The sequence below is a fragment of the Anopheles coluzzii genome, chromosome 2, assembly GCF_943734685.1.
Source record: "Anopheles coluzzii chromosome 2, AcolN3, whole genome shotgun sequence".
Classification (NCBI taxonomy): domain Eukaryota; kingdom Metazoa; phylum Arthropoda; class Insecta; order Diptera; family Culicidae; genus Anopheles; species Anopheles coluzzii.
Window position 1 is genome coordinate 106784841 of NC_064670.1, and position 23760 is coordinate 106808600.

General features: G+C 44.8%; 4 protein-coding genes across 19 annotated transcripts in view; 2 read left to right on the forward strand and 2 right to left on the reverse strand.

The window, feature by feature from the left end:
* Positions 1-11230, forward strand: part of LOC120953541 (serine/threonine-protein kinase mig-15) — a 56672-nt gene extending 45442 nt beyond the window's left edge. For 11 of the 16 annotated variants that reach the window (XM_049608056.1, XM_040373582.2, XM_040373581.2 and 8 more), the window contains 7 exons: positions 1223-1351; positions 2525-3319; positions 3384-3539; positions 3618-3788; positions 3863-4012; positions 4084-4293; positions 4380-11230. In XM_049608056.1, coding sequence (XP_049464013.1) covers positions 1223-1351; positions 2525-3319; positions 3384-3539; positions 3618-3788; positions 3863-4012; positions 4084-4293; positions 4380-4553 — 1785 coding nt within the window. In that variant the 3' untranslated portion in view covers positions 4554-11230. The remainder of the gene's footprint in view (positions 1-1222; positions 1352-2524; positions 3320-3383; positions 3540-3617; positions 3789-3862; positions 4013-4083; positions 4294-4379) is intronic. The other 5 variants (XM_049608058.1, XM_049608066.1, XM_049608068.1 and 2 more) reach the window with 2 other exon arrangements.
* Positions 11231-12690: 1460 nt separating this feature from the next.
* LOC120952417 (peptidoglycan-recognition protein SC2-like) lies at positions 12691-13366 on the reverse strand. The gene has a single exon (XM_040371734.2). The coding sequence runs from the start codon at positions 13311-13313 to the stop codon at positions 12747-12749; it is 567 nt and encodes a 188-aa protein (XP_040227668.2). The 5' UTR covers positions 13314-13366; the 3' UTR covers positions 12691-12746.
* A 2582-nt stretch (positions 13367-15948) lies between these two features.
* Positions 15949-16808, forward strand: LOC120950546 (peptidoglycan-recognition protein SC2-like). Its single transcript, XM_040368669.2, has one exon. It carries the CDS (start codon positions 16144-16146, stop codon positions 16708-16710), a length of 567 nt encoding a protein of 188 aa, XP_040224603.2. The 5' UTR covers positions 15949-16143; the 3' UTR covers positions 16711-16808.
* Positions 16809-18459: 1651 nt separating this feature from the next.
* Positions 18460-20424, reverse strand: LOC120950545 (sugar transporter SWEET1-like). The gene is made up of 3 exons (XM_040368668.2): positions 19481-20424; positions 19060-19179; positions 18460-18984 (listed from the first exon to the last, which is right to left on the reverse strand). The coding sequence occupies exons 1-3, from the start codon at positions 19934-19936 to the stop codon at positions 18874-18876; spliced, it is 687 nt and encodes a 228-aa protein (XP_040224602.2). The 5' UTR covers positions 19937-20424; the 3' UTR covers positions 18460-18873.
* Between the last annotated feature and the right edge of the window lie 3336 nt (positions 20425-23760).

Below are 23760 nucleotides of genomic sequence, written 5' to 3' on the forward strand. Positions count from 1 at the left end.
TACTACAATTGTATTGTGTATGTTATGTATGTTCGAACACTAACCCACCTGTGATGCAGTAGTACTAACCAAATAATAATAAGACATCGACGTATAGTATTTGGACTCCCGTCAGCTAATGAGTTCAGCCGAGAAGCGACCAACTCGTTCTTGGGTTGTCCTTTTTCCCAGAATTATTATTGGTCCCTTAGCGTCCATTCTGAGAGCAACAATGTTTCGCGTGTCGTCGTTTCGAGCAGGATAATTAGTGTCAAACTTCTTCCACCATTTGTATTGCGGTCGTGTTTAGCTCTCCGTGTTTTTGTTCTCCCCCCTCATTTGTTGCTAATTTTATTTTAACAAGGATGAATACTTTTTTCCTGCAGATTTTGCTATTTGTCGAACGATTTGTGATTTTTTTCAGACAATCTTTCCAATACCGTCCAATACCATCCTCCCGGGTACCACGTGTTTTGCGTTACATGCTCTCCTAACTATGTTAGGCCTCCGGCTGCCTAAAGGGGGGGCCTGTGTTTTCTTGCCGCAAAACCCATTTCTTGTTAACAGTGGTCCGCAGTGTTACAGTTCGATGCAATAGGAAGATACACTTTTTCCTGACAGGCAAATACACAATTAACTGGCTAACGCTTTTCTGTGCAACCAATTGCGTTTTGTGGCACTCTGGAAAATCTCCACAACTCATCTCACCTAAAATGTTTACGGCCACTCACTCTTTTAATTTCCATCCATCTCATTCTTATGCTGCTTTCGTTTGCGTCATGTTTTCCTCTTCCGTTGTTACTTAGTGTGATACACACTCAAACACGCTTCTACTACCACCCAAAACTTTACCGCTTTTAACCTATAACAAACAATAATGCAACATTAACCATGTGTTTCTAAACCATCTCGATCTTTAATAAATCCCTTTTTCAAAGTTTCGTTCCATATTTCCGTTTTTCGTTTTGTTTCAGTACGATCTGATTACATATTGTTACTTGCATTCAACAATTTGTTTCGTTCATCTCTGTTTTTTCCTATCACAATGTTTCTGTACCGCCGCGGAGTGCCTTACCGTGTGCAATATTAAAAAAAACGCTACTGCTACCATTGATCACTAATGAGTTTTTTCTTCTCTTCCCTTTTCCTGTGGAACAAAAACAAATCAAAATCCTTCCTCGCACGCACATCGACCAAATCACTTAAAAATGCTGCCACCCGATAACCGTACCCTTGGACGCAGAAGAATCGCTCGGGTGAGAATAGTAGCCTCGGTACGCCCGGTCAGCGAACGAGCAGCGTCCTGCCGGATCTACTTAGTCAAGCTTCACCGGCGACGCCTCCAAGACATGACAAGTCCGCCAGCGAAGAGGTAAGTGTGACTGGGGGAGGTGGTGTACGCGTGTGTACGTACGATGGTTGAACGCTTGAACTTCACAGACCGCTTTCCCTTCCCCTACATATCCCCTACTATCTATGCTGGCGCATACACACACGAGTTTGATCCTCGCAGCATTGCTCTGCATCACATTCCTTGCTTTGGATGGGTGTACCCACAGCGCTTTCAATAACTAAATATCCTTCACGCTTCAATGCCTCATCCTTGCAAATCTCTCCCTCTTCCCTTTAATATGCTTAGTTACCTTCGAATCCGTCCATTTACTCTGGCACTGGTTAGGGGAAGTGTGTTCCCGTTGAATAATCCACAACGAAAGCCAAATTCACCTTCTTTACTGCAATTCTGCTCCCATTGCACACTTCTTCTCACAATCTTATCGAATATTGCTTCGCGGTTGTTGGTGGTATCTGGGTCGCGCTTTTGTTATTGTGTGGCTGATCTGAAGCGATTTTGCCCGCGTTATAGAAGGGCTTAAATGTATTAAAAATCTTCCTCTTTTTCATCAAATTGTAATTAAAACATGAAATATAAAATATGAAGTAACTATCAAATGTTCTAATTGGAAAAGATACGGCAAAACTTTCATACTTCCATGTTTTCATGTAACGTTTTTTGTTAGTTCGTTTTGTTTATTTCACCCATCAGTTTGTTATCCTTTTTAAGTTTTCTTATTCACCTATTGTACGTGCTTCATTTTTATATCTTTGTATGTGTGTTTTATAAATTTTGGTGATGGTCTCATTTTGGACATTTCAATACATGTACCATTTATATCTTTTTGTTCTATCCTGCTTCACTCTATTAGTTCCTTCTGTTTCATCTACCTTCTGTTTTGCTTTCACTTGCTTTCTCATCGCCTTTTTAATATGTTTCCTCTTATTTTAATTAAACATTTTACTAATTATGTTTTCTTTTACTTTTATTTTACAACTACTGCTACTCACAACTACCACTTCCAATCGCGTATTGTTTGTGTAAACGTTACAATTGCAATGCTTTAAAATGCAAATAAAATTAAACAAATACAACAACAACAAAACATCTATTTAACCCCCTCGTAACGCGTAACGTATTAATGTAATTGCAATATATCGTACCTTTAAACTCGACAATAACGGTACGGAAACCGGCTGCGTCCCAAACCAGTATCGGGCCGCTGTTAACGCCTCCGTTCAGTCCAACCTCGTCCCTGGTAGCATGCAACCCAAACCCTTCCTTCCAGCTCCAAACAGTACCAATAGCGCAACCAACACTACCACCACCACCAACAACCTAAGCGCTGCTGGCCCGGCTACTACTACTCCCGGCAGTCGGGGGAACGCTTCGCCCCACTCGACCGTGTCGAACTCGTCGTCCTCCCGCAACAACAGTCCCAACCATTCGATTAACACTAGACTCCTAAGCAGTAGTAGTAATAGTAGTAGTAGCGCGGTCGTCGTTAATCATAAACTGCTCAATAACAATCATTTACTACCTCCTCCCTACCATCAACAATACCACCAACCATCGCCCCACCATCATCAAATGCAACATCATCTGCCAATGGGGACGATGCCGGTGCATCTGCTTCCCGGTGCGAATGGGAACGCGAACCACCAACAACAATCGTCCGGTGCTGCACAACAACCATCGCCACAACAACAACAACAACAACCGCTTCCGGTGTCGCCATTCTCGCTCGCGCTACAACAGAAACAGCGCAGCTTCCTCACGTTCGGCTTTGGCGCACAGTCCGGTGGATCGGCCGCATCACGGCGCGAGAGTCACGTGAACGTGAACGTGACGCCGACGTCGCACGATGCTACGAGTGATACGCCCGAAATACGGAAGTACAAGAAGCGTTTCAACTCCGAGATACTGTGCGCGGCCCTGTGGGGTGTCAATTTGCTGATCGGCACGGAGAACGGGCTGATGTTGCTCGATCGCTCCGGCCAGGGCAAGGTAAGCAAACGCAAAAAGACCCAAGATACAGGCCATAGACTACATTGCCATCATTCGCTTGCAGGTGTACCAGCTGATATCCCGTCGGCGGTTCCAGCAGATGGAGGTGCTCGAAGGCCAGAACATACTGGTGACGATCTCGGGCAAGAAGAACCGTGTCCGCGTCTACTACCTGTCCTGGCTCAAGTCAAAGATTCTGCGCACCGACGGCTTGACGGATGTAAGTCTTCTGCAGAAATCGTTCCGGGTTGTGCTGCAGATGTTTAATGTTTCCCGTGTTCCTTTTGCTTCCTTTCAGCAACAAGTGGAACGCCGCAACGGCTGGATCAATGTCGGTGATCTGCAGGGTGCAGTGCATTTCAAGATCGTCAAGTACGAGCGGATCAAGTTCCTCGTGATCGCTCTGAAGGACTCGATCGAGATCTACGCCTGGGCCCCGAAGCCCTACCATAAGTTTATGGCTTTTAAGGTAAGCGGGAAAGCCGGGGCAGATGTGGACAGAAGGATACGAATAATATTCTTTTTTGTTATCCTGTTTTTTAGAGCTTCGGAGAGCTGATGCATCGCCCACTGTTGGTCGATCTGACCGTGGAGGAGCAGACGCGGCTAAAGGTCATCTACGGGTCGGCGGAAGGTTTTCATGCGGTCGATCTCGACTCGGCTACCGTTTACGATATCTATCTTCCTAAGCATGTAAGTGCAAAGAATACTTTATCCGACAGGTGTCCGACGTTCTAATAACGCTCCGACAAACTCTCCTTCAGACTCAGGGTCCAATTTCGCCACACTGTATCGTAACGCTGCCGAACTCGAACGGTATGCAGCTGCTGCTTTGCTACGACAACGAAGGTGTCTACGTCAACACGATGGGCCGGGTGTCGAAGAACATCGTGCTGCAGTGGGGCGAAATGCCAACCTCCGTCGCGTACATCGGCACCGGCCAGATCATGGGCTGGGGCAACAAAGCAATCGAGGTGAGTGTTTGTTGATGTCGTTGTGGTTGGCGATACACCAAACGTGATGCTAACTCGCTTTGCTTGCCGATTCCGTTTTTTTTTAGATTCGTTCGGTAGAAACCGGCCACCTGGACGGTGTGTTTATGCACAAAAAGGCGCAGCGTCTCAAGTTCCTGTGCGAGCGGAACGACAAGGTTTTCTTCAGCAGTGCCAAAGGCGGCTCATCCTGTCAGATCTACTTCATGACGTTGAACAAACCGGGCATGGCCAACTGGTAGAGCACATAAATCGCCTCATTTGGAAAATAGGATGAGTTAGAGCCCGAAAATCGATAAAAGGAGACTGTGTGTAACAATGAGTTGTAGTAGAGAGACGTAGAAACAATTCTCAATGCTCTGCTGCGTTTGCAGCAGTATCGTTGCAAACATCACTCACCTACAGGATACACACAAGGGTAGAAGAGTTGCGACGGAACAATACAAAACAGCAGCAGCAACAAAAGCAACAAAATAATAATGAAAGTACAGTGCGCAGGAAAACTTTTTACTCTAGAAATAGTAGCAAAACATGTAAACTAATTATTAGCCGACGAAGCAGCAGCAGAAGCCGAACAGAACAAAACCCAACAAAGTGGGGGAAAAACAGCAGCACATAATTGCCGAAACAATTATGATACAGCAACAGAAACACACACAAACACACAGAAATGAAACTAGAAACGAATTATAGATGAGCAGAATCGAACAACAAGCAGAAAGTGAGAGCAAACGCTCTGACCGAAGTGTAGACAACGCGGAATAGATAACCAAGTTAGGTAACATTATTATCCGGGGTTAGTGCGGCGTACCGTTGGGTGGCAAAAAAAAAAACACGTTGCGATTAGTTACACCTCCCTCTCTACCGCCCCTTGTTGCATCGCATTTTGTGCAATAGGGTTGAAGTTAGCGAACGCGTCATTACAGTGTGCATCGGATGACGGTGGTGACACCGTACCATACACAGCAGCAATCCTATCTTATGAGCGCATTTTCCCAGGCATTACTCCGGGACTGTGCGATCGCTCCCAATTGACCCGCTCCGCAGTTGCGTTAGAATTGTTGTTGCCCCCGTTTGGTGCTAGTGTATGTGTGTGTTATGGCATACCCCTCACGTAACACCGCGCACGTTGCATGTTGCATTCTAAATGATGCGACAGATGCGATCCCATCGTGTATCGGTTTTTGGGCATTTTCCCTCATCTCTGGTATTATTCAGGTTAGCATTTTCTAGGTACACGGTACAACCGAAAGCCGTGAGAGGTATATATCGGAATAGGCAGATACACGAAAGGAAGGGGGGGCAATCAATTATTATGCGACACTGGGTTGGCGTTGTCGAAATCGAAGGGGTAAAGAGGAAGAAAAAAAACGACTAATTTGGGAACGTAGTGTAGCAAGGAATAGCTAAAAAACGAGTGTTCTTTCTAGCAGTGAAATTCCCTTTCTTCTTCGTAAGTTTCCATGCAGTCAGTTACACTATCCTTTTTGCACGATCACCGACAGCGTGAATCACAGAATGTGTAGGGTGGGGCAAACAAAAGAGGGTCAGGGAAACGAGATATATACCGTGTTTGGTTCAGGGCCGAGCATATCTTCCAACTTATGCCGTGTTTACGTTTTTACCCGTATTTGGTAGTACCGGTAGTAGTGAGTTATAATCGAATTTTAATCTGGAGAAAAGAAAAATTCGTACCTAAGCCTGGTGTGAGGAGGGTAGGGGGAGACTGTTTTTGAAATGTTTTACTCACTCCTACTTCTATCTATAATCGTAAAACAATCATTCACGCCATAGCATTTTCCCTCGTAACAATTAATTTCATTTGCATCGCTCTGTAGGATTGATTGATTGAATGGTACCGATTAGTTGTGCCGCACGTGTATGGTGAAGAGGGTCGAAGCATAGAACGAACCAAGTCGCAGGTAATATTTGAGCGATGATAGTACTACACAGATGTACGGTGCGCGTGAGGAGTCTTTTCCGCTGCTCCTTAACCTTTTTTTCATGCAACCAGTTCGCACTAAAGTCGAGTTTTGTTTTCCTCTCGTTGCTTTAAGCATTATTTCACGCACCGAGCCGTGGTACGGCGCGTGCACGTGCTACTGCAGTGTGTGCGACACAGGGAATTTGTTAGTTAAGCAATGCGTGATAGTATGGTGGGTATAACTGCGCAACGAACAGTGGCGATTTTGGGACTATCCAAAACGAAGCATCCTTCCGTTTTGTTCGAGGAAAAAAAAAGAAGTCATGTTGGTGAATTAGCGCAGTATAAATAGATGCCACAGCCAAGGCGAGTTGAGGGGGTTTGAAACAATCGCGGTGGAAACGATAGTAGTACACCGTGGTGTATGTACTCCTCTCCTGCCCGCTTTGGAGCAAGAGCGTAATCAGAGGTGCAGAGAGTTTATTTTTGTTTTCAGTTTTATAGTTTTTCTCCATCTTTATTTGTTTTCCTTTATTTTTTCGTTTGTTTTCATATACATATGCTTATTATATACATATATATATATATACATAAAGGTAACCAGACGATAGTATTTTATTTTTTTCTCTCTTATATAGCTCGAAGTATAATTGCTGAAAGAAAAGAACAAAACAAAACAACAAGTTAAGTAAATTGAAGAAAAAAACAGCTTCAAACAGTGTGAACAATTAAGGAAGTAAGAAGTGTGGCAATGTTCGATTGGAGCTATATGCAGCAATATAAGCTAGAGTTATGCATTGTGTCAGCAAATCGGCTCACCAAGAAAGGTGACAACATGGTAGAACAAACAAAAAAGAACGAAAGAAAGAAAGAAGTAAAACAACACAAAGTGTGTAAGGAAGTATAATCGATGCAGGGTTAGAGAACGCACATTGTGCGACGGCAAGCTCGCGAAACGTAACGAAATGATAACCTTTAGAAGTTGTAAGAAACAAAGTGGCGGATAGGAAGAAGAGAAGAAAATCAACAAGACGAAATAAGAAGCAGAAAAGAGAAAGCATTCATCGCGCGCGCTCACCTCCTAGTTTTATCGGTTTTTTTATCATTGTAAACCCGGCCGCGGGATATATTTGAATGTGCATGCATGCATGGCGGTGTGGATGAAGAGGTATAGAGGCAGCCCGCTTTCCAATCCATAAGCGCAGAAAAGTGGTAGGAATAAATGGAAGGGGGGAGGAGACCTATGCTTGTGGAAAACACGACACACGTCAGTGTGCAGGTGCATCATTCACGTAATCATACACGCCTACATTAGAACACATATTGAAACACGATGAAGAAGCAAACGATGATGAGGTGAAAAGGATACAGTCATGCACATCCACATACACTGAACGACACATATACACACACACACAGCTACACATAAACATACAATCAAAACTCATCAACAAAATCATTCTATCTCTCTATCTCTCTGTTTTTTGCATTAGGAAACCCGTAGCAAGTAAGATGATTTGGAATGAACAGAAGAACAAAGCATATGAGTGTCGACGGGGGAAGAGGGTCGACGAAAGAATTTGCGCAAAAGCATTAATAGAACAAGTGCTGTTCGACCGCGCAGGACAGTTTAGCCAGGAACGAACGAACACGTGCAGGTGTATCAGCTGCTGGTATCAGCAGTGGCGCCAAACACACCGATCACAATACAATTGATGGTGGCGTGCGTAAACCAGCAAAGCGATACCAAGGCGAATGAGGTATATATGTGTATAGAACAGCAAGAATAGTGCGCGGTGGGAAATAAAATTATCGGCAAGAACATGTAAGTCCTGAGAAAACGTATGCGTACGTGTACAGGATTTGTGCCTTGTGCCTGTCAGCCATGATGACGCGAAAAGAAAGCAGCGGAATCGTTCAACGTTGCGATGTTTGCGACCCACAATCAAACGGAATCAACGCTTCTACGGTAAGTTCACTTTACTTTATTTAATTATGATTTTTTCTTGTATTGTGAACATTGGGTTCGTGGGATAAGTGTTCGAAAATCCTCAGTTTATCCTAAATCCTTAAAAAATCAATGAAAGACTTCCTGATCCAAGAAATTGTTTCAGAAGTAATGCTCTACTGTACATTTTTAAGTAGATTAAAATTGATTAGTTTTTTTTTTATTCATTCATGCGACATTATATATGTCAATTAGTGATGTGCTGTATGGAGCGCACCCACGACTCCGATCCGACTCCGATTATTGTTAGTCCGATTCCGACTCCGGCAAAATGAAACCACTAAATCCGCCCGGAGACGGAGTCGTTTGGAGTCGTCCGGAGTCGACCGGAGTCCTCCGGAGTCGACCGGAGTCGTCCGGAGTCGACCGGAGTCGTCCGGAATCGACCGGAGTCGTCCGGAGTCGATGACTCCGAACGACTCCGAACGAATCCGGACGAGTCCGGACGACTCCGGACGACTCCGAACGACTCCGAACGACTCCGAACGACTCCGAACGACTCCGGACGACTCCGGACGACTCCGGACGACTCAGACTCCGGGCGACTCCGGACGACTCCGGGCGACTCCGGACGACTCCGAACGACTCCGAACGACTCCGAACGACTCCGAACGACTCCGAATGACTCTGGACGACTCCGACTCCGGGCGACTCCGAACGACTCCGAACGACTCCGAAGGACTCCGAACGACTCCGAAGGACTCCGAAGGACTCCGAACGACTCCGGATGACTCCGTACGGCTCCGGACGATTCCGAATAACTCCGGATATTGAAGCGCAGACCTACCTTCCGGAGTCGATTCCGAATTTATCGGAGTCGTATCGGAGTCGACTCCGGATTTTTGCCAACTTTACCCATCATTAATGTCAATGCAAGATCGCCTTCTAATAAGATGCAGAGCAGTCCTAGACAAATTGCGGTCATTGTTCCAATTCTGATCTAAACCTCTGATCATATACTGCGCAAAGTTGGTCCTTTAGCGGCATGTGGCATGGACGTGCCGGCTCCTACAAAGTCTAAATGATTCCTGTGTTTTCGATGTAAGGATCTTGTTTTAATTAGCCTCGCTGTACAAAAAGTGCTCAAACGCGTGACAGAATATAAGAACATCAGATTATTCAATCCTACGCTGAATTCAGGATCTGTTTGCGTCATCTTGCATGATCACTGAATGTCAAAAGCTATGCGGAACACTCCCACGTTTTATCTATCTCCCTGTAAGCCGCATCCCCGCAAGCGTTAAACAACAAAACCGTTTCTCCCAGCGTGTGTTGTCAGCGCGTGAAAGTAGAAGGAGAGAAGAATTTCGACCCTATCGCGCTAACCGATGCAGATTAAAGTGGGCAAAACAAAAAACAACCACAGCAAGAAGGAATCAAAAGGTTGCCAAAAATATAGCCTAAAGCTTTCCCTTTCTCCAAACCGGTCAGTGACCGTCGTAAAAGCCGCTCAGCAAAACCAGTTTAAGCGTACTGCCGGTGGAGTCTACTGCGTCTTTAATATGCTCACCAATCCGCGAAGGAATAGGTTTTGCAAAGTTTATAATACTTGCCATACTTTATCCTGAGTGTGATTTAAAAGTGCTCCAGCGCTGACTCAAGAGTTTCCGTTTGACCCAATTTTGAGTACCGAATCATGAGTACTTTCTCTTGAACTTAAGCTGATCGTTATCTGATCATTCCAACTGGAGTAATCCATCATACGGCTTTTTTTTGAGACTAAAGCAACATCACCTCACACGTTGGGAACAAGCGTTTATCGTCCATAATGCCTTACTTCCTTCCGCGTATGGCTGTCATCAAGCATGTCACCGAAGCGGCGCCTCATTACCCTTTTAAACGTATTCCACACGAGAGATGATCGCCTGATAAGACAGGTCTCGCATCGGCACCAAAACCCCCAAAGCGCTGAGATGGGTGGGGATAACCTAATGCCCCGAGATCCAGAGCCACGCACTATCCGTTCCGAACGAGCGCACCACAGTCTGCGGCGAACGATCCAACCGACCGGTCGGTGTAGAATTACAGCGTGCGCGAGAAGACCTTTAGGGAAGGTCACCGCCTCAGCGTGACACGAAACAACACCGGCTCTGCTTGTGCGCGTGTGCCTCGCTGAACTTGAAGGCGCACCCGCCGCGTAGACGGCACACTTCTCACCGTGTGTGCGTTTTTCAAGTGCAACCCCACTTCAACCGTTCGTCTCGCTGTTGCCCGTTGTTGTTATTCAACTGTGGAGTGTCTGTGCCCGCGTGTGCCGGAAGTGCTACACTCATCAATACGCGACCGGTCAGGATGAGTGCGTTACGAAGGGTTCTGAAATTTTTGCTCGGTGCCGTAATACCCAGTGCCTGGTGTTGTTACGGCGATGGTGGTGATTCCCGCACCGTCTGTCCCACTTCTTCCCTGCTGGAACGACCGTACAGATAACATCCCGCAACAAAAAGTGGTTCTCCATAGACTGTGAAGTTTACCCCCCGATACGCATGGCACGTTACAAGTCATGCTGTCGATTGAATCGTGTCGATGTGTTATTTGCCTTAGTACTTTGTACTCTCCCGCACTTTATCGCCGGAATCGTCCAATCATCGATGACGCGTGCCTCTAGCAGCCTATAAGCACATGTTACCTTCGTTACAACCACCTCGAACCGCGTGCTGCGCTGCGAAACATCCTTGAGCGGGCGACTGAAGCGATCCTTGGGGTGTAATTATTGCCATTACCAAGCGATGTCGTGTGCGAATTAGACGAACGTCGATCGCAGTTTATTGTGAGGCTCCAGAACTTGTTAGAACACCTTCATGGGCGAATCGATGACAGTGGAGCGGATAGAGGTTGGATATGATATGATAAAATCAATGTCAACGAGTTTGTGTGATACACCCGTTGGAGGGAGAAGTCTCTGTTTAGCTACGCTTGGTTGGTTTATAGTTTGTAAGGAAGATTACGTATTTAAGGTCTAATAAACGATCGTGCACGATCTAGAAGTAGTTTTAATGGTTCGGTTTTTGAGGTTTTATTGAGAAACATGTTTATGGGTGATTACTTTAGCTTAAGTTCAGTTTTATATTCGCACAGCAGTAAGTGATCTTCAGTTTCTGTGTCATTAATGGAGTCATTAAATAATCATTCTAAGCTACAAAGTTAGTCAAAGTCGTTTTATGTACTTATAATCTTTTGTTATCCTCACTTTGGCTATTTTGTTGATCGTTCCCGTAAACTTGTATAACACTGGAATGGCTATGAGATAATTTTACAGACCAGACAGACCATTATTAATATCACTGACTACGACGGTAGAAAGTTGCACACCTAATAGGATTGATGTGCTTGCCTGAATATTTCTTGCATATTATTATTGAATTTAGCTGTACCATTTAAAATGCGTGACATAAGCATCGCTTTCCCCTTATAAAAAAAATTCACCATACAGCATTGTGCAGTTTTATGGAAATTCCGAAACGATGGTTATGAAATATAAATTTAAATCCTACTGGTCCAACTATCTTTTACTCAAGTTCCTGTCAAATTGCTTGGAACACATTATTCCTTCATTTGTTTCGCGACTGATTCCTACATGTACTATCACTGTAGGAGTTATTGTAGAATACAAATTAGTTAACAAAAACCAGTTCTCAAACAATTTCTCTACTACCGAAACATTACCGCCATTTATCTGCTCACTCTGTGACCACCCAGTCCATATTTCCATAAAATAACACAAATTACTTTAAAGCAACTGGAAGCTCAGCTGCACTTTCAAACTATTTTTTGGAGAGATTATTTAGTCCTCAGACTCAACCGAACGCAAATGTAAACCCTTTTCAGTTACGTTTCGTTTGACCATTTGCTTCCGTCTTCATGGGCATGGCAAATTCCTGGCAATGGACGGAGGAGCTCTGCAAGCTGCTCATTTAACAGAATTCGCCAGAAGTGGTTCCTGACTCAAAATTGTATTATACTTATCTACCAAACCTTCTTATCTTTAATTATCACAAATTAATTGTGACCCAGCATGTTGTACATGCATTAGTTCTTAACACAATGGTTGTGTTCTGTGGGTTTAACCCAATTTTACTATTTCTTTTATTACTTTATAAAGTCCTTCCTTGTATTCATGTCAAGGGATTAAATTAAGCATCGTGTTGGAATATTCTTTTTGTGCAAGATTCATTACTCGTTGCTACTTTTAATATGTTTTTTGCAACGGTCAGCTCCTGTTTATGGTTGATTGGAATACCCACTTGAGTTGTTATCGCAATGAGATATGTGTTAAAGTGTTACCGTTGTTGTAATGATACGACTAATCTGATTAGCACAACGATGAGATTAGCCATATGGTTGGAAGTTTGTGCAAAAAAGGAATCACAATGAGTCCTACAGCTAGACTATTCCACATCGAGCTACGTTTCTTTCTAATCTCTCCAAACCAAGGTAAACACATACTGAATGCACTTATTCCATTCTATATTGAACAACCAAAACAGTCTTCCATAAATACAACTTTTACACGTTCGGGTTGAAGCGCGGCCAGTTTCGGATCTCGTTGAAGAAGGCATTTCCGGGGCAGGCAGTGGCAACGGCCTGACGATGTCCGATCAGCCAGTAGTTCGAGGCAATGTGGCCGAGCGACACACCGCAGGTGATCAGCTGCTGGGCAGCGTTGCGGGCGGCCGCATTCGGGATGCCGTTGGTGAACGTGCCAATCACGCCCATGCCGACCGAACGATCGTTGTAGCCGGGAGCGTGAGCGCCCTGGCGGCCCCAGCCGCGTCCCTCGTACGCCGCACCGTTCTCACCGATCAGGAAGTTGTAGCCAATGTCAGCCCAGCCGTTGCCGTCCATGTGGAAGGACTGGATGTTGCGCATCTGCTGGGCGCAGGCCGCATCGGTCGTGCAGGCCGCACCGGCCGTATGGTGCATCACGACCCACGGGGCCGGACGGATCGGCAGCTGGGCGGTGTTGGCGGCACGGGCTCCCCACTGGGCGCGGGTCACGATGCGCGGGCACTGGGCCGAAACGCCCGCCAGGCAGATGCTGGCCAGCACCAGAACGGTCGCGAACTTGTTCATCGTTGTACACTTCTAGCAGTTGTGCGGGTTGCAGTGGAAATGTTGTCCTGCGGGCCCCTAATCCGCACGTTTTATAGACATTCAATTATTCGTTATCGGGGAGTCACCAGCTAGGCAAACAGGGTTTGCTGGGAATGTCCCGTAAAATAAGAGCGTGCCGTGTGAAAATCGACCCATACTACGTCACGCTGCATATTTTGGGCAACGATAAACACACGCTTGGATCAGATTAAGCCGTTAACCAGTACAATACGGCACGATTGGACTCCCGCAAGGACTACCGGGAGTGGTAGTAGAGTCGTGTGCTCGATAAGATAAGTGTACCAACTCCAGTTGAGTGACGTCACGAGCTGTGTTTTTACCGGCCAGTTTGCATTACTTTTGTTTGCTGATATTGTTTTACGGCGCGTAAAATCTAGAATATGCCATCGACCCACCTAGCTATCGGTAACAGATTTAAACCCTTTGCTCCGATTAGATGGGCGTTACTTCGTATTATTGTTTGTTTACGTTACATCTGCCTATCAAAAGTGGATTATCGTTCTACCTCTTGTGTACAGCATTAATTGGATCAACTTGCGTGCTTGCTGACATCGTGCTGCCCCCTTAAGTTCGGCAATAGATTCTAAGCAAGACAACTTATAGAAGAAGATAGAAGATAGAATAGAGAGCAAAAGTTTTATACTTTGATTACAAATACAGACCTGCGTATTTGTGTCGTACGAATAGATGAACACACGTTTGAAGATGTCAAAAATTCCACCCAATTCCGGTCAAGGATGAAGGCAGCTATAACTACAAATAGGTAATTCTGTAGCTGGGGTTATATTTTTCCGTTATAGGTACAGTACTCACAACTTCTGCACCTCTTCTGCAGTTCATCGAGCTTCTGAGACATAGACACTGTCCAAATCTCATTTAGGCCGTCTACAAAGACAGATGTGCGTAGTGGTAGGCCATCAAGAGTGGTCGGCGTAGTGGTTGAGGTGACAAGACAGCGTAGAGGCATCCATCATTAAGGTCCGGATAATTGATTGGCAGACAAAGGCGCAATCCTCGGGACATACAATTTTGACAGAAATACAAATTTAAATACAACTTCTGTCACTTGAAATGGAATTTTGCTCAATGACAGGTCAGCTTAACCGGAATTCCAAACGAGCCTGTAATGTCTCCTAAAGTTGGCACCTTAGCTATGCGATCATATGGAGCTTTAAAACTCAATGGTGCTAAACCGAATGAAGCTGCTGAACTAGTAGATATTGTGTTTTGGGAAGCTTATCTGTTAACTTCCTACAATCTCTTCAACGTAAGCGACAAGCATATCCTCGAGGGTAAGATAGAACGAGGCATGTAGTTGTTGCAGTTCGATCATCTTCCTTCTTGCATATAGTTTAGATGAGGTCCACAACCCACAACAAACAACCCGCCCCCCTCACCTACCCTGTTGTGTGCGACAAAAAAGGTTGCCTTCCCCTGGAAGCCGAAGAGATGGTGATCGGTCTCCTGTATTATGGAAGAGACCGATACACGCACAAGCGCTCTCTCTTACGGACCGCGATAAGAGTCAGAGGTGCGTGCTACACCTATTGTGAATTGTTAATACATATTTGATATGTGGTGTGAAATAAAATTGTACAAGTTTTAAACGTTACAACAGCACCATTTCTCAAAGCGCTTGGAAGTCAAGCATATACATCAGGCGTTGAGTGGCTGATATTATATCCCTCAAAGGAATAGGTTTCTCCTCTTTCCACATCTCGATTTAACACTTAATGTCACTACAGCCTACCTTCAGCGTTACGATTTTACGTGTCCAATAGCATCAAACCAATTGCTTGTTCCCAACTCTATTGAGCTAAAGTCTTGAAAAAATAAATCCCCTTCTAGCGTAAACAAACACCAACCGTAATCCTAATATATTCGAACGTTTCAGTAATAATGTTTTTTTTTGTTTTTTTTTTTCAACATTCATACGAGTACACTGTACACTGTACTGGTGCAGGTTGTGTTGTTCCCCTGGCGATACCTCTTGGAATAGTTAAAACAAACTCGTCTCCGCTTACAAAACACATGTAGCTGTATACAGTCTTGTAACTGCAAACTGTTGTTTCGTCTGGAAACGGATTGTATGTTTGATATGACGCTACAACTAGTACATGAACCCAACTGTTCATAGTGTCGTCTTCCACTTCAAATATCTCTTCCGTTATCTTATCGTACACTTAACAGAAATTAAGTGTTTTATAAATTAATTAAATCAATACCATTAATCATGTAGGCACTCACCATCGGGGATTTTCTGTACAATATGTAATAATATCATTAGAATTCTAGAGCATATGATACAATCGAAGTAAGTAAGACCCTACCGTAGCTTCGATGAGGTACACGACGCTCACGCACTTTTTGGGGAAATCCACCTTGTGCTCTTAATTGCCATTGTGGCGTTAATTCCTGAGCCTATTTCTGGTGTTAACAATACGACTAGACCTCCCGAGAAGAAGACTTCCACTGCGTCAGAGCGCTATTCGCGTAAAGAATCTCGCCCACACACCGACAGTAAGAAGGACGGCTAGATATCGATAAAGTCCCGTATTAGATTACGCGCTCGCGATGCGTGATTAGTGCCGGCACGGGACTCAAACAGAGCTTCCGTACAATTACGATAAGTAATCGACAATTCTGGTTGGCTGATAGTAGATAGGAAGGATAGGCGGCAGTGAACCGCGTGGCTGCCGCGTGTATATAAACCCTCAGTACCACGTTCACTTTCATCAAGTTTCGCCCTGGTAGTAGCCACCGTAACCGACAAGAGATCATCAAAAAGATGAACAAGTTCGCGACCGTTCTGGTGCTGGCCAGCATCTGCCTGGCGGGCGTTTCGGCCCAGTGCCCGCGCATCGTGACCCGCGCCCAGTGGGGAGCCCGTGCCGCCAACACCGCCCAGCTGCCGATCCGTCCGGCCCCGTGGGTCGTGATGCACCATACGGCCGGTGCGGCCTGCACGACCGATGCGGCCTGCGCCCAGCAGATGCGCAACATCCAGTCCTTCCACATGGACGGCAACGGCTGGGCTGACATTGGCTACAACTTCCTGATCGGTGAGAACGGTGCGGCGTACGAGGGACGCGGCTGGGGCCGCCAGGGCGCTCACGCTCCCGGCTACAACGATCGCTCGGTCGGCATGGGCGTGATTGGCACGTTCACCAACGGCATCCCGAATGCGGCCGCCCGCAACGCTGCCCAGCAGCTGATCAGCTGTGGTGTGTCGCTCGGCCACATTGCCTCGAACTACTGGCTGATCGGACATCGTCAGGCCGTTGCCACTGCCTGCCCCGGAAATGCCTTCTTCAACGAGATCCGAAACTGGCCGCGCTTCAACCCGAACGTGTAAGAAAGGGGCTCTCTATCTCTCTGCAAGTGAAAGACGCTAACATCCACTGCTCAAAATAGAATATAAGCTTACTAAACTCCTTGTCTTATAAACGAAAACGTTTAATTTGATTTCAAGTATTTGAAGTTCAAGATGACACCTGGAAAAGCAAAGGGACAGGAAGGGAATTCCATCGTGAAGGTTTACGGTGCGGTCGATTTATTACGACCATTGTGACAGGTGATGATGTTGTTCAATTCAGCAACAGAATGCCATAAATCGAACCCATTACGGTAGTGCAATGATGATTGATTAGATTACTATCATTATGTGCGCGGTATGGGACAAGTGACGTTTGAGTTAGCCGATGGTGGTAATCCACGTGAGTTTTCTCATCGATCAACGGAACGTAGTTGGTGTGGAAGTGATGGCACTTTTGGAGCGAGACATCTACTGCCAAACTTATATACCCAGCTTCAACGGACAATGATCTTGATTAGTTTTGATAATATGATTAAACTTGGATAAAAGACCTTTAACTGCAATCTGTATCTGCATAACACACTAAGAACTAAGCCACTGGGATGGTACAGTGGATTTTCTTGGTTGTCTTTTAATCCTAAGACCACCTCATGATACTTCCTGGAGTGTCAAATGTATCCTTACTAATGTCTAAACAAATACAAACAAATATTGACTCCGAGGCTCCAGACCAGAAATTAAAAGCTATACAACTTAACTAGTAAATGTTGAGGTATTGTTTGGTAGGTTGTTTCATCTAAGATATTGGAAAGTCCTGGTAACTAATTCCAAAGACAGCAAATAATAACAGGTTAGATCCGGTTCGAGCCTCTTGTTGGTAGAATATGTTTCTTTACGATGCTTCCTTAGAATATTGTTGTAATTGTTACCAAACCAACAATTCTTTACAAACACACGACACCAGAGATGTACGTGTACGTGTACGTGTAGCATTAAATATTGTACTAGTGTCTTGGAAGGGTGGGGATCATTATCGTTTGGACGTCGTTAGGCGTTAAAGGTACAAGATCATCCTACAGCTCCAGTATACAAACCGTGCTTTAGATCTATTCTCAGCAAACGTTTAATATTCCTTTGCAGAAATTCACGACTCATTCGTTTGAAAGTTGATATCAATCAAAAGATTTCAACCCCCTAGCCATGCTCATTTGGGTAGTGTAAGCGAGAAACCTGAACCGTTCCTGAAAAAAACTTTAGTAAAAAACTACAAATATGCAAACAAACCCAATCAATGAATATAATAAGCAAACACTTGGGAAAAGATAAAATGAAAAGAAAAATAATTGATAAGTAGTGGAAAGGAACGTTTAGAGCGCTTATGTACTCGTCCTTTCGTTAGAAGTTCATCAACTGCATAAGTCCACAGCGAGGAATTGCCGATTAAGCAAGTCTTCACGTAAATTGAACCTTGGACGGATTCAGTCTTCAACGGCGATAAATGAAACCCCTCAAGTCATCGTGCGCTACACGCAGCAGTAGCAACAGCAGACAGAAAAGATAAGCCATACGCTCAAGCACAACTATCAAAACTAGGAAAACGAATACACGAGTCTGATGATTCGCATTTTGACCACTCATCTATCGGATTACTATTTATGGCTTGTTGTCTGTGTGTGTGTGTGCCGATACACATAGATTACCCATTGCTGTAGGCCTTATCTAATCGGATAATGAAATTTACATTTCAAAATAGTCATTCTAAGAATAAAGATAGCCTCATAGCCACTATTGATTTGTGTAAGACAAATTAGTCTTTGTTGGATTTTTTTTTATTTAACTTCAAAAATAGAGTAAAGTAACAAAGCGTTGCACATAACATACGATCGTTTAAAAAGGGGATATTGAAAATGGTAGCGACATTTTTCTTGCCTAAAGTCTTTCCGTTATGTCTTATGTTTTCTTCCGTTGTTTGTACATATATTTAAACATTTTTATTGTATCGGTATTGCAAGCTTATTGTCATTAAATTTCGAGCTTATACCACCATCATGTATTATTGTCATAAAACGTTTCTCCGCGTCTTGCAGAAATCACTTTGAGCATGGAATTATTGTCCTTTCTTCTCCTTGTCTCTCTCTCTCTATCTCTCCAAAATTTAGCGAGTTGAGAGAGCTTCTTTGCCCCTAACAACACGCCTCGTGTTTAGTTGCGCTTTTTGGCCGGAGTAGGCGGCGGTTTGGCTGCACCCGACGGGAAGATAATGAACAGCGAAAGCTGTACCGCGCTCAGTGCGAGGGCCATCAGATTTTGCACCTTGAAAATAAGAAAACGATCATTAGGAAGCGTGCATACACACAGTGCTAGGATGGGGCAGCAGGATATACGTACCACCAGGAAGTTGCTGCGCAGTATGATACCGTACAGTAGCCAGGCGAAGGACACGACCGCGCCGAGAAAGATGATGGAAAATGGAAGCCCTTCGGTGCTTTTCTTCTTCAGAATGTCACCCTGAAAAAAAAAGGGAGTCACAGGCGAGTGTGCTTTTACTTTACCCTTACATGATTTGCCTGGAGTTCTCACAGTTGTGGGACACTTAATTACTCTTTCTGATGGGAAAATAACTTCATATCATGGGAATTGGATTCTACAGCACTCTAATTGGACAAATCCAATAGGATTTTCCAAAGAGCCTGTCCAAAAAGGGTGCCATGTAATCAATTACCAGAAGATTCAAGGAAGTGTCTTGCAAATATGAGAACCCCTGCAAAAGCCTGTAAAGATGCCCCCTCCCCGCTCCCTCCCCGCTTACCAGTCCGAGCAGCGGCATGCCGACCAAGGTCCACAGCAACCCGGTCAGGATGAGACCGAACCGGAACTCGACCAGCTGCGGGTCCTCGTACTGCACGTACGAAAGCACACCGGCGGTAAGCGCACCGGCCAGCCCGATCTGGCCCCAGACGGCCGTTTTTGCCGGCCCCTCGGTGTACAGGTAGAAGCCGCACACGTACAGCAGGTTCAGCGCCAGCCCGATAAAGTTCACCCGTATCATACCGTCGTCCCGCAGCATTTGGCCGAACTGGATGTTGAGCAGGCAGAACACGGTACCGCCCAGGAAGGGCAGGGCGGAGAAGCCGCGCGTGTTGCCCTGGCGACGGATTGCGTTCAGCGCCAACACTCCGCTAAAGAACTGCACCACCGTTACGATGGCTGCCGTCAGCCCGACCGTATCCTTGTACGGCTGCAGTGCAACCGCGATCGATTCCATTGTCCAGTGTCCGGGGAAAGAGTGTTGTTAGCAGGCTAGAGCAAAACACGCAAACTAACCGCACGCGATCGCAGTTGTGCTTACGTAACGAACCACCGTTACTCGCGAGGAGTTTCGTTTAGCGATTGAGTGATGCTGCCGTTTAACGACCTTCTTTCTTTTCGGCTCATCAAATCGAACGCCTTTTTGGCTGGTTGACTGATAAGCGGGCAAGATTATCTCTTGCTTCCGCTGCACGCGGTACTTTTGGAGGTGTTTGTTGTTTTTTTTTTCACTCTGCACAGCTGTTGGATGATGCGTTTGTTCAGTGAAATAATGACCTCGAACCGTGTGTCTTGTTGCAGGCCGGGAAAGGGGCAACGTTGTCTCGGGTGAACGGTGCGGGACGACGGGTATGCTGGGTCGGCTAGAACCACTTCGCAGTCAGGCCAGATTCTGTTGGACCGGATTTCGGGTGGGGTTGGGTGCAGTGTTTTCACCGCCGCGGCCTACGCCGATTGTTTATGTTTTGCTGCGGACAATTTTGACATTTTGAGCCGCAAGGCAGCGCAAGACCGGTTGAAAAGGCTTTTTGCGTTCAAAAATACCGTTGTGCTTCCAGAATTTGTCATGACTATGTCAGTGACATTTTGCAAAATTGATCTCAGCAAAAAAAAAGTCGTGATATAGTGACTGACCAAGCGATGGTTGCAAACATGTCATGAGCATGTATTAGTCACAGCAATCGTTCTGAGTATCACCTTTGATTATCACAATTGAGTACGTGAGTGCTGATATGGATTTTGTTTCAGTCATATTTTTTTATGACATTGATAGTGACATTTTGCAGCACTGATCGTTACACAGTTTGATCGTGCGCGTAGCGAATATATCGAACGTATGCAGCCGGCTCTTGATCGCACTCATTCGGCGTGAATGACTCACCGAGAAACGGCTTCGCTGCCAGCTCGGCCGCGCCGATTGCATCCTGCTACTGCCGCTCGTCAATGCGGTGCACCTCGAGTGCATCGACGACCGGTCCGTGGAACAGGGCATTCACAGCCCAAGTGCCACAAATCCACTAAACGACCACTAAACGGCTTCTAAACGACTCAAGTTCTCTACCTAAACGGAATATAGAAAGACTTCGTTTAGCAGACGGCAAACGACTCATGCATTCTAAAAATAGCGAAAAAGCTGGTGGCGCTCTCTGTTGGTGGGATACCCCAACCAGTTGAGCTTCATCGCTTGGAGGAGAGCTTTCTCATTTCCTCTGTACTGTTGTATGGTTTCGCATTGAAGTTATGCATCGCTAGAACTAGAACGGCGATACGATTGTTTAAATACAAAACTCCAAAGAAAACCACCAGCACAGAAGCAAGTGAGATTTGAATAATGGTCGTTGGTGTTGATACCCACGTATCTGACCACACGACCATTCATATAGATTTTTGCTCAGAAAGCTAGAAGGCTATATAGGTCATGATAAGATGAAACTTGTCGAAACACATTGCAAGAAAAGGATAGCAATATAATGATGAGTTGTAATACGCCATCTATTGATCAAACCAATGAAGCTGTGGAGCTTTCATTTTTTTTCTATGGATATTCAATTTTCCAGTCGTTTAAGCTTAATCTGTGGCGCTTGGGAGACGATCCAGGAAAACCAGCTGAATCCCATCAACCGGGAACCAGCAACCTAAAAAAGCCGGACACCAACCATACCATTTTACCACCCTCACCGTCGATCTCACAGAACAAACGGGACGAGTGCTTTCCTTTGCTTCGGATTGTTGTGAAAGTTTTCCACGTACCACTGCACAGTGGGCAACGGCCATACAAACGCCGGGATGAAAATCAATTCCTCGTGCTATTGCAGTTTTTCTTCATTCAATACAATTGCTCTTACTATACAGGGCAGTCCTATACTAAAATCGTCAAAACAGCGAATAACTTAATAATTATCGCTCACTACATTGCATTATTGCGTATCAGTTAACAGCATCGACAATAATTGTTAGGAATTAAAACGAAGGCGGAATAAGTTTCTTACTGTAAACCTCGATTTTTACTAATTTGAACTAAACGTTGAACTTATAAAAGGCACAAAATCGCAAGGCAGAAGAATTAACAGAAGGCTGAAGGTGTTGTCAGTACAACGATCCGTAAACGAATAATCTTTATTTTTGACATTCAGATTATCGCACAGTTGTCGCGGTGATGGTCATATTCCGATCCGGCACTATGGTCTAATTAGGGGTCAAATCTCCAGGATACTACAGCTCGGCCATCCTAACCAACAAATTGACCTCAATTTATGTGTAAATATATTAGTAATTCAAATTTCGTTAACGGTTTCATACGGCTCACTCCATTTCTTCAACTTGTTTGATTCTAATATGCCATCATATGGCATCTGAGTTATTGGACAGCCCTCAATGTCCCTAATGACATAGCGATCGTTAGGCAATACCTTATGGACTATGTACGGACCTTTCTATTTAGGAATCAACTTCTTATTCTGCTGAGTGTTGCTATCAATGTTCCGCATTACTACATAATCTCCAACTTCATATTTAGCTGCTGGTTTATGGTTTTTACGAAAATATGCCTCATTGGTAAGCTGAGATTTAATTATATTTGCCGATGCTTCAGCCCGAATGTCGCTTAAATCATTTAGTGTACTTCCACGACGCTCGTCTAAAAACTCCGTTAGTTCATCAATTAAATGACCCCGTTGTTCAATACCAAACAGGAGAACTGAGGGTGAAAACTTCGTACTGGCGTGATTTGAATTATTCAACGCATATTCAGCATCCAGTAAATGCAAATTCCAATCATCGTGATCATAAGAGTCCGAAAGTTTGCTGAGGATGGGTCGAAGTACGCGGTTAACCCTTTCGACTTGTCCGTTTGCATGTGGTGAACCAGTAGCGTTGAGTACATGCTGTACCTCATTTGATCTAAGGAAATTTTCGAACTGGTTGGACGTGAAGCAGGTACCTCGGTCACTAATTATCCGTTTGGGTCGGCTGTAATAGGAAATGTATTGTTTGAGAGCATTGCATACTTCCTGACTTCCAGTGGAACGAGTCGCGTATAGCTTAGTAAATTTCGTAAATGCGTCTATCACAACTAATATATACTTCTTTTTGGATTTCGTAAGAGGTAGTGGTCCCAGGCGATCAATGTGAAGTGTGTCAAAAGGTTGGGGAGCTTTCGGTATACTGTGGATGTTCTGATTATTAGTTCTAGTGGGAGCTGAATATATGATACATTTCAAACAATTCTTGATGAAAGACTCAACTCTATTCCGCAAATAATGACAGCTAATTTTTGAAATTGTTTTGTCAACCGATAAGTGACCTATTTTCTCATGTGTGTGGCGGATGATATTATCTACCATCTCGCGGGGGACATAAAACTGAAGCTCTTTTGAGGGTGACTCATGATATACGAAACCATCTTGCAAAACATATCCAGGTAAATTTTCCAGTTCTAGTTGGGACCTAATGCTTTCAATAGTAGGATCACGAGATTGGGCTAGCTGTAGTTGGAAGTCAATATCAAGTTCACTTATAGCACCAATTGCTTCAGTCCGGCTCAGAGCATCCACGTGGGCCATAGAGGAACCTGAGCGATGCTGAATAGTATACAGGCGTCCCCCGAGTTACGACCCCTTCGAGTTACGACGATTCGCAGATACGACGATTTCGATTTTGACAGTTAAAAGATGTCATTGAGACGAAATTGATATATTTTTTAGAATTTCTGTGCATATAACCGTTACAAACATATTTCCTCAGATTCCACAACACCCCGATCTTGAATATCTATGTCATGTA

Coding starts and splice junctions, on each gene's coding strand:
- LOC120952417 (XM_040371734.2), bottom strand. CDS start 13,313: ATGAACAAGTTCGCGACCGTTCTGGTGCTGGCCAGCATCTGCCTGGCG.
- LOC120950546 (XM_040368669.2), top strand. CDS start 16,144: ATGAACAAGTTCGCGACCGTTCTGGTGCTGGCCAGCATCTGCCTGGCG.
- LOC120950545 (XM_040368668.2), bottom strand. CDS start 19,936: ATGGAATCGATCGCGGTTGCACTGCAGCCGTACAAGGATACGGTCGGG. Junction 19,180..19,480: donor GCATGCCGCTGCTCGGACTG/GTAAGCGGGGAG, acceptor TTTTTTTTTCAG/GGTGACATTCTGAAGAAGAA. Junction 18,985..19,059: donor TGCGCAGCAACTTCCTGGTG/GTACGTATATCC, acceptor CTTATTTTCAAG/GTGCAAAATCTGATGGCCCT.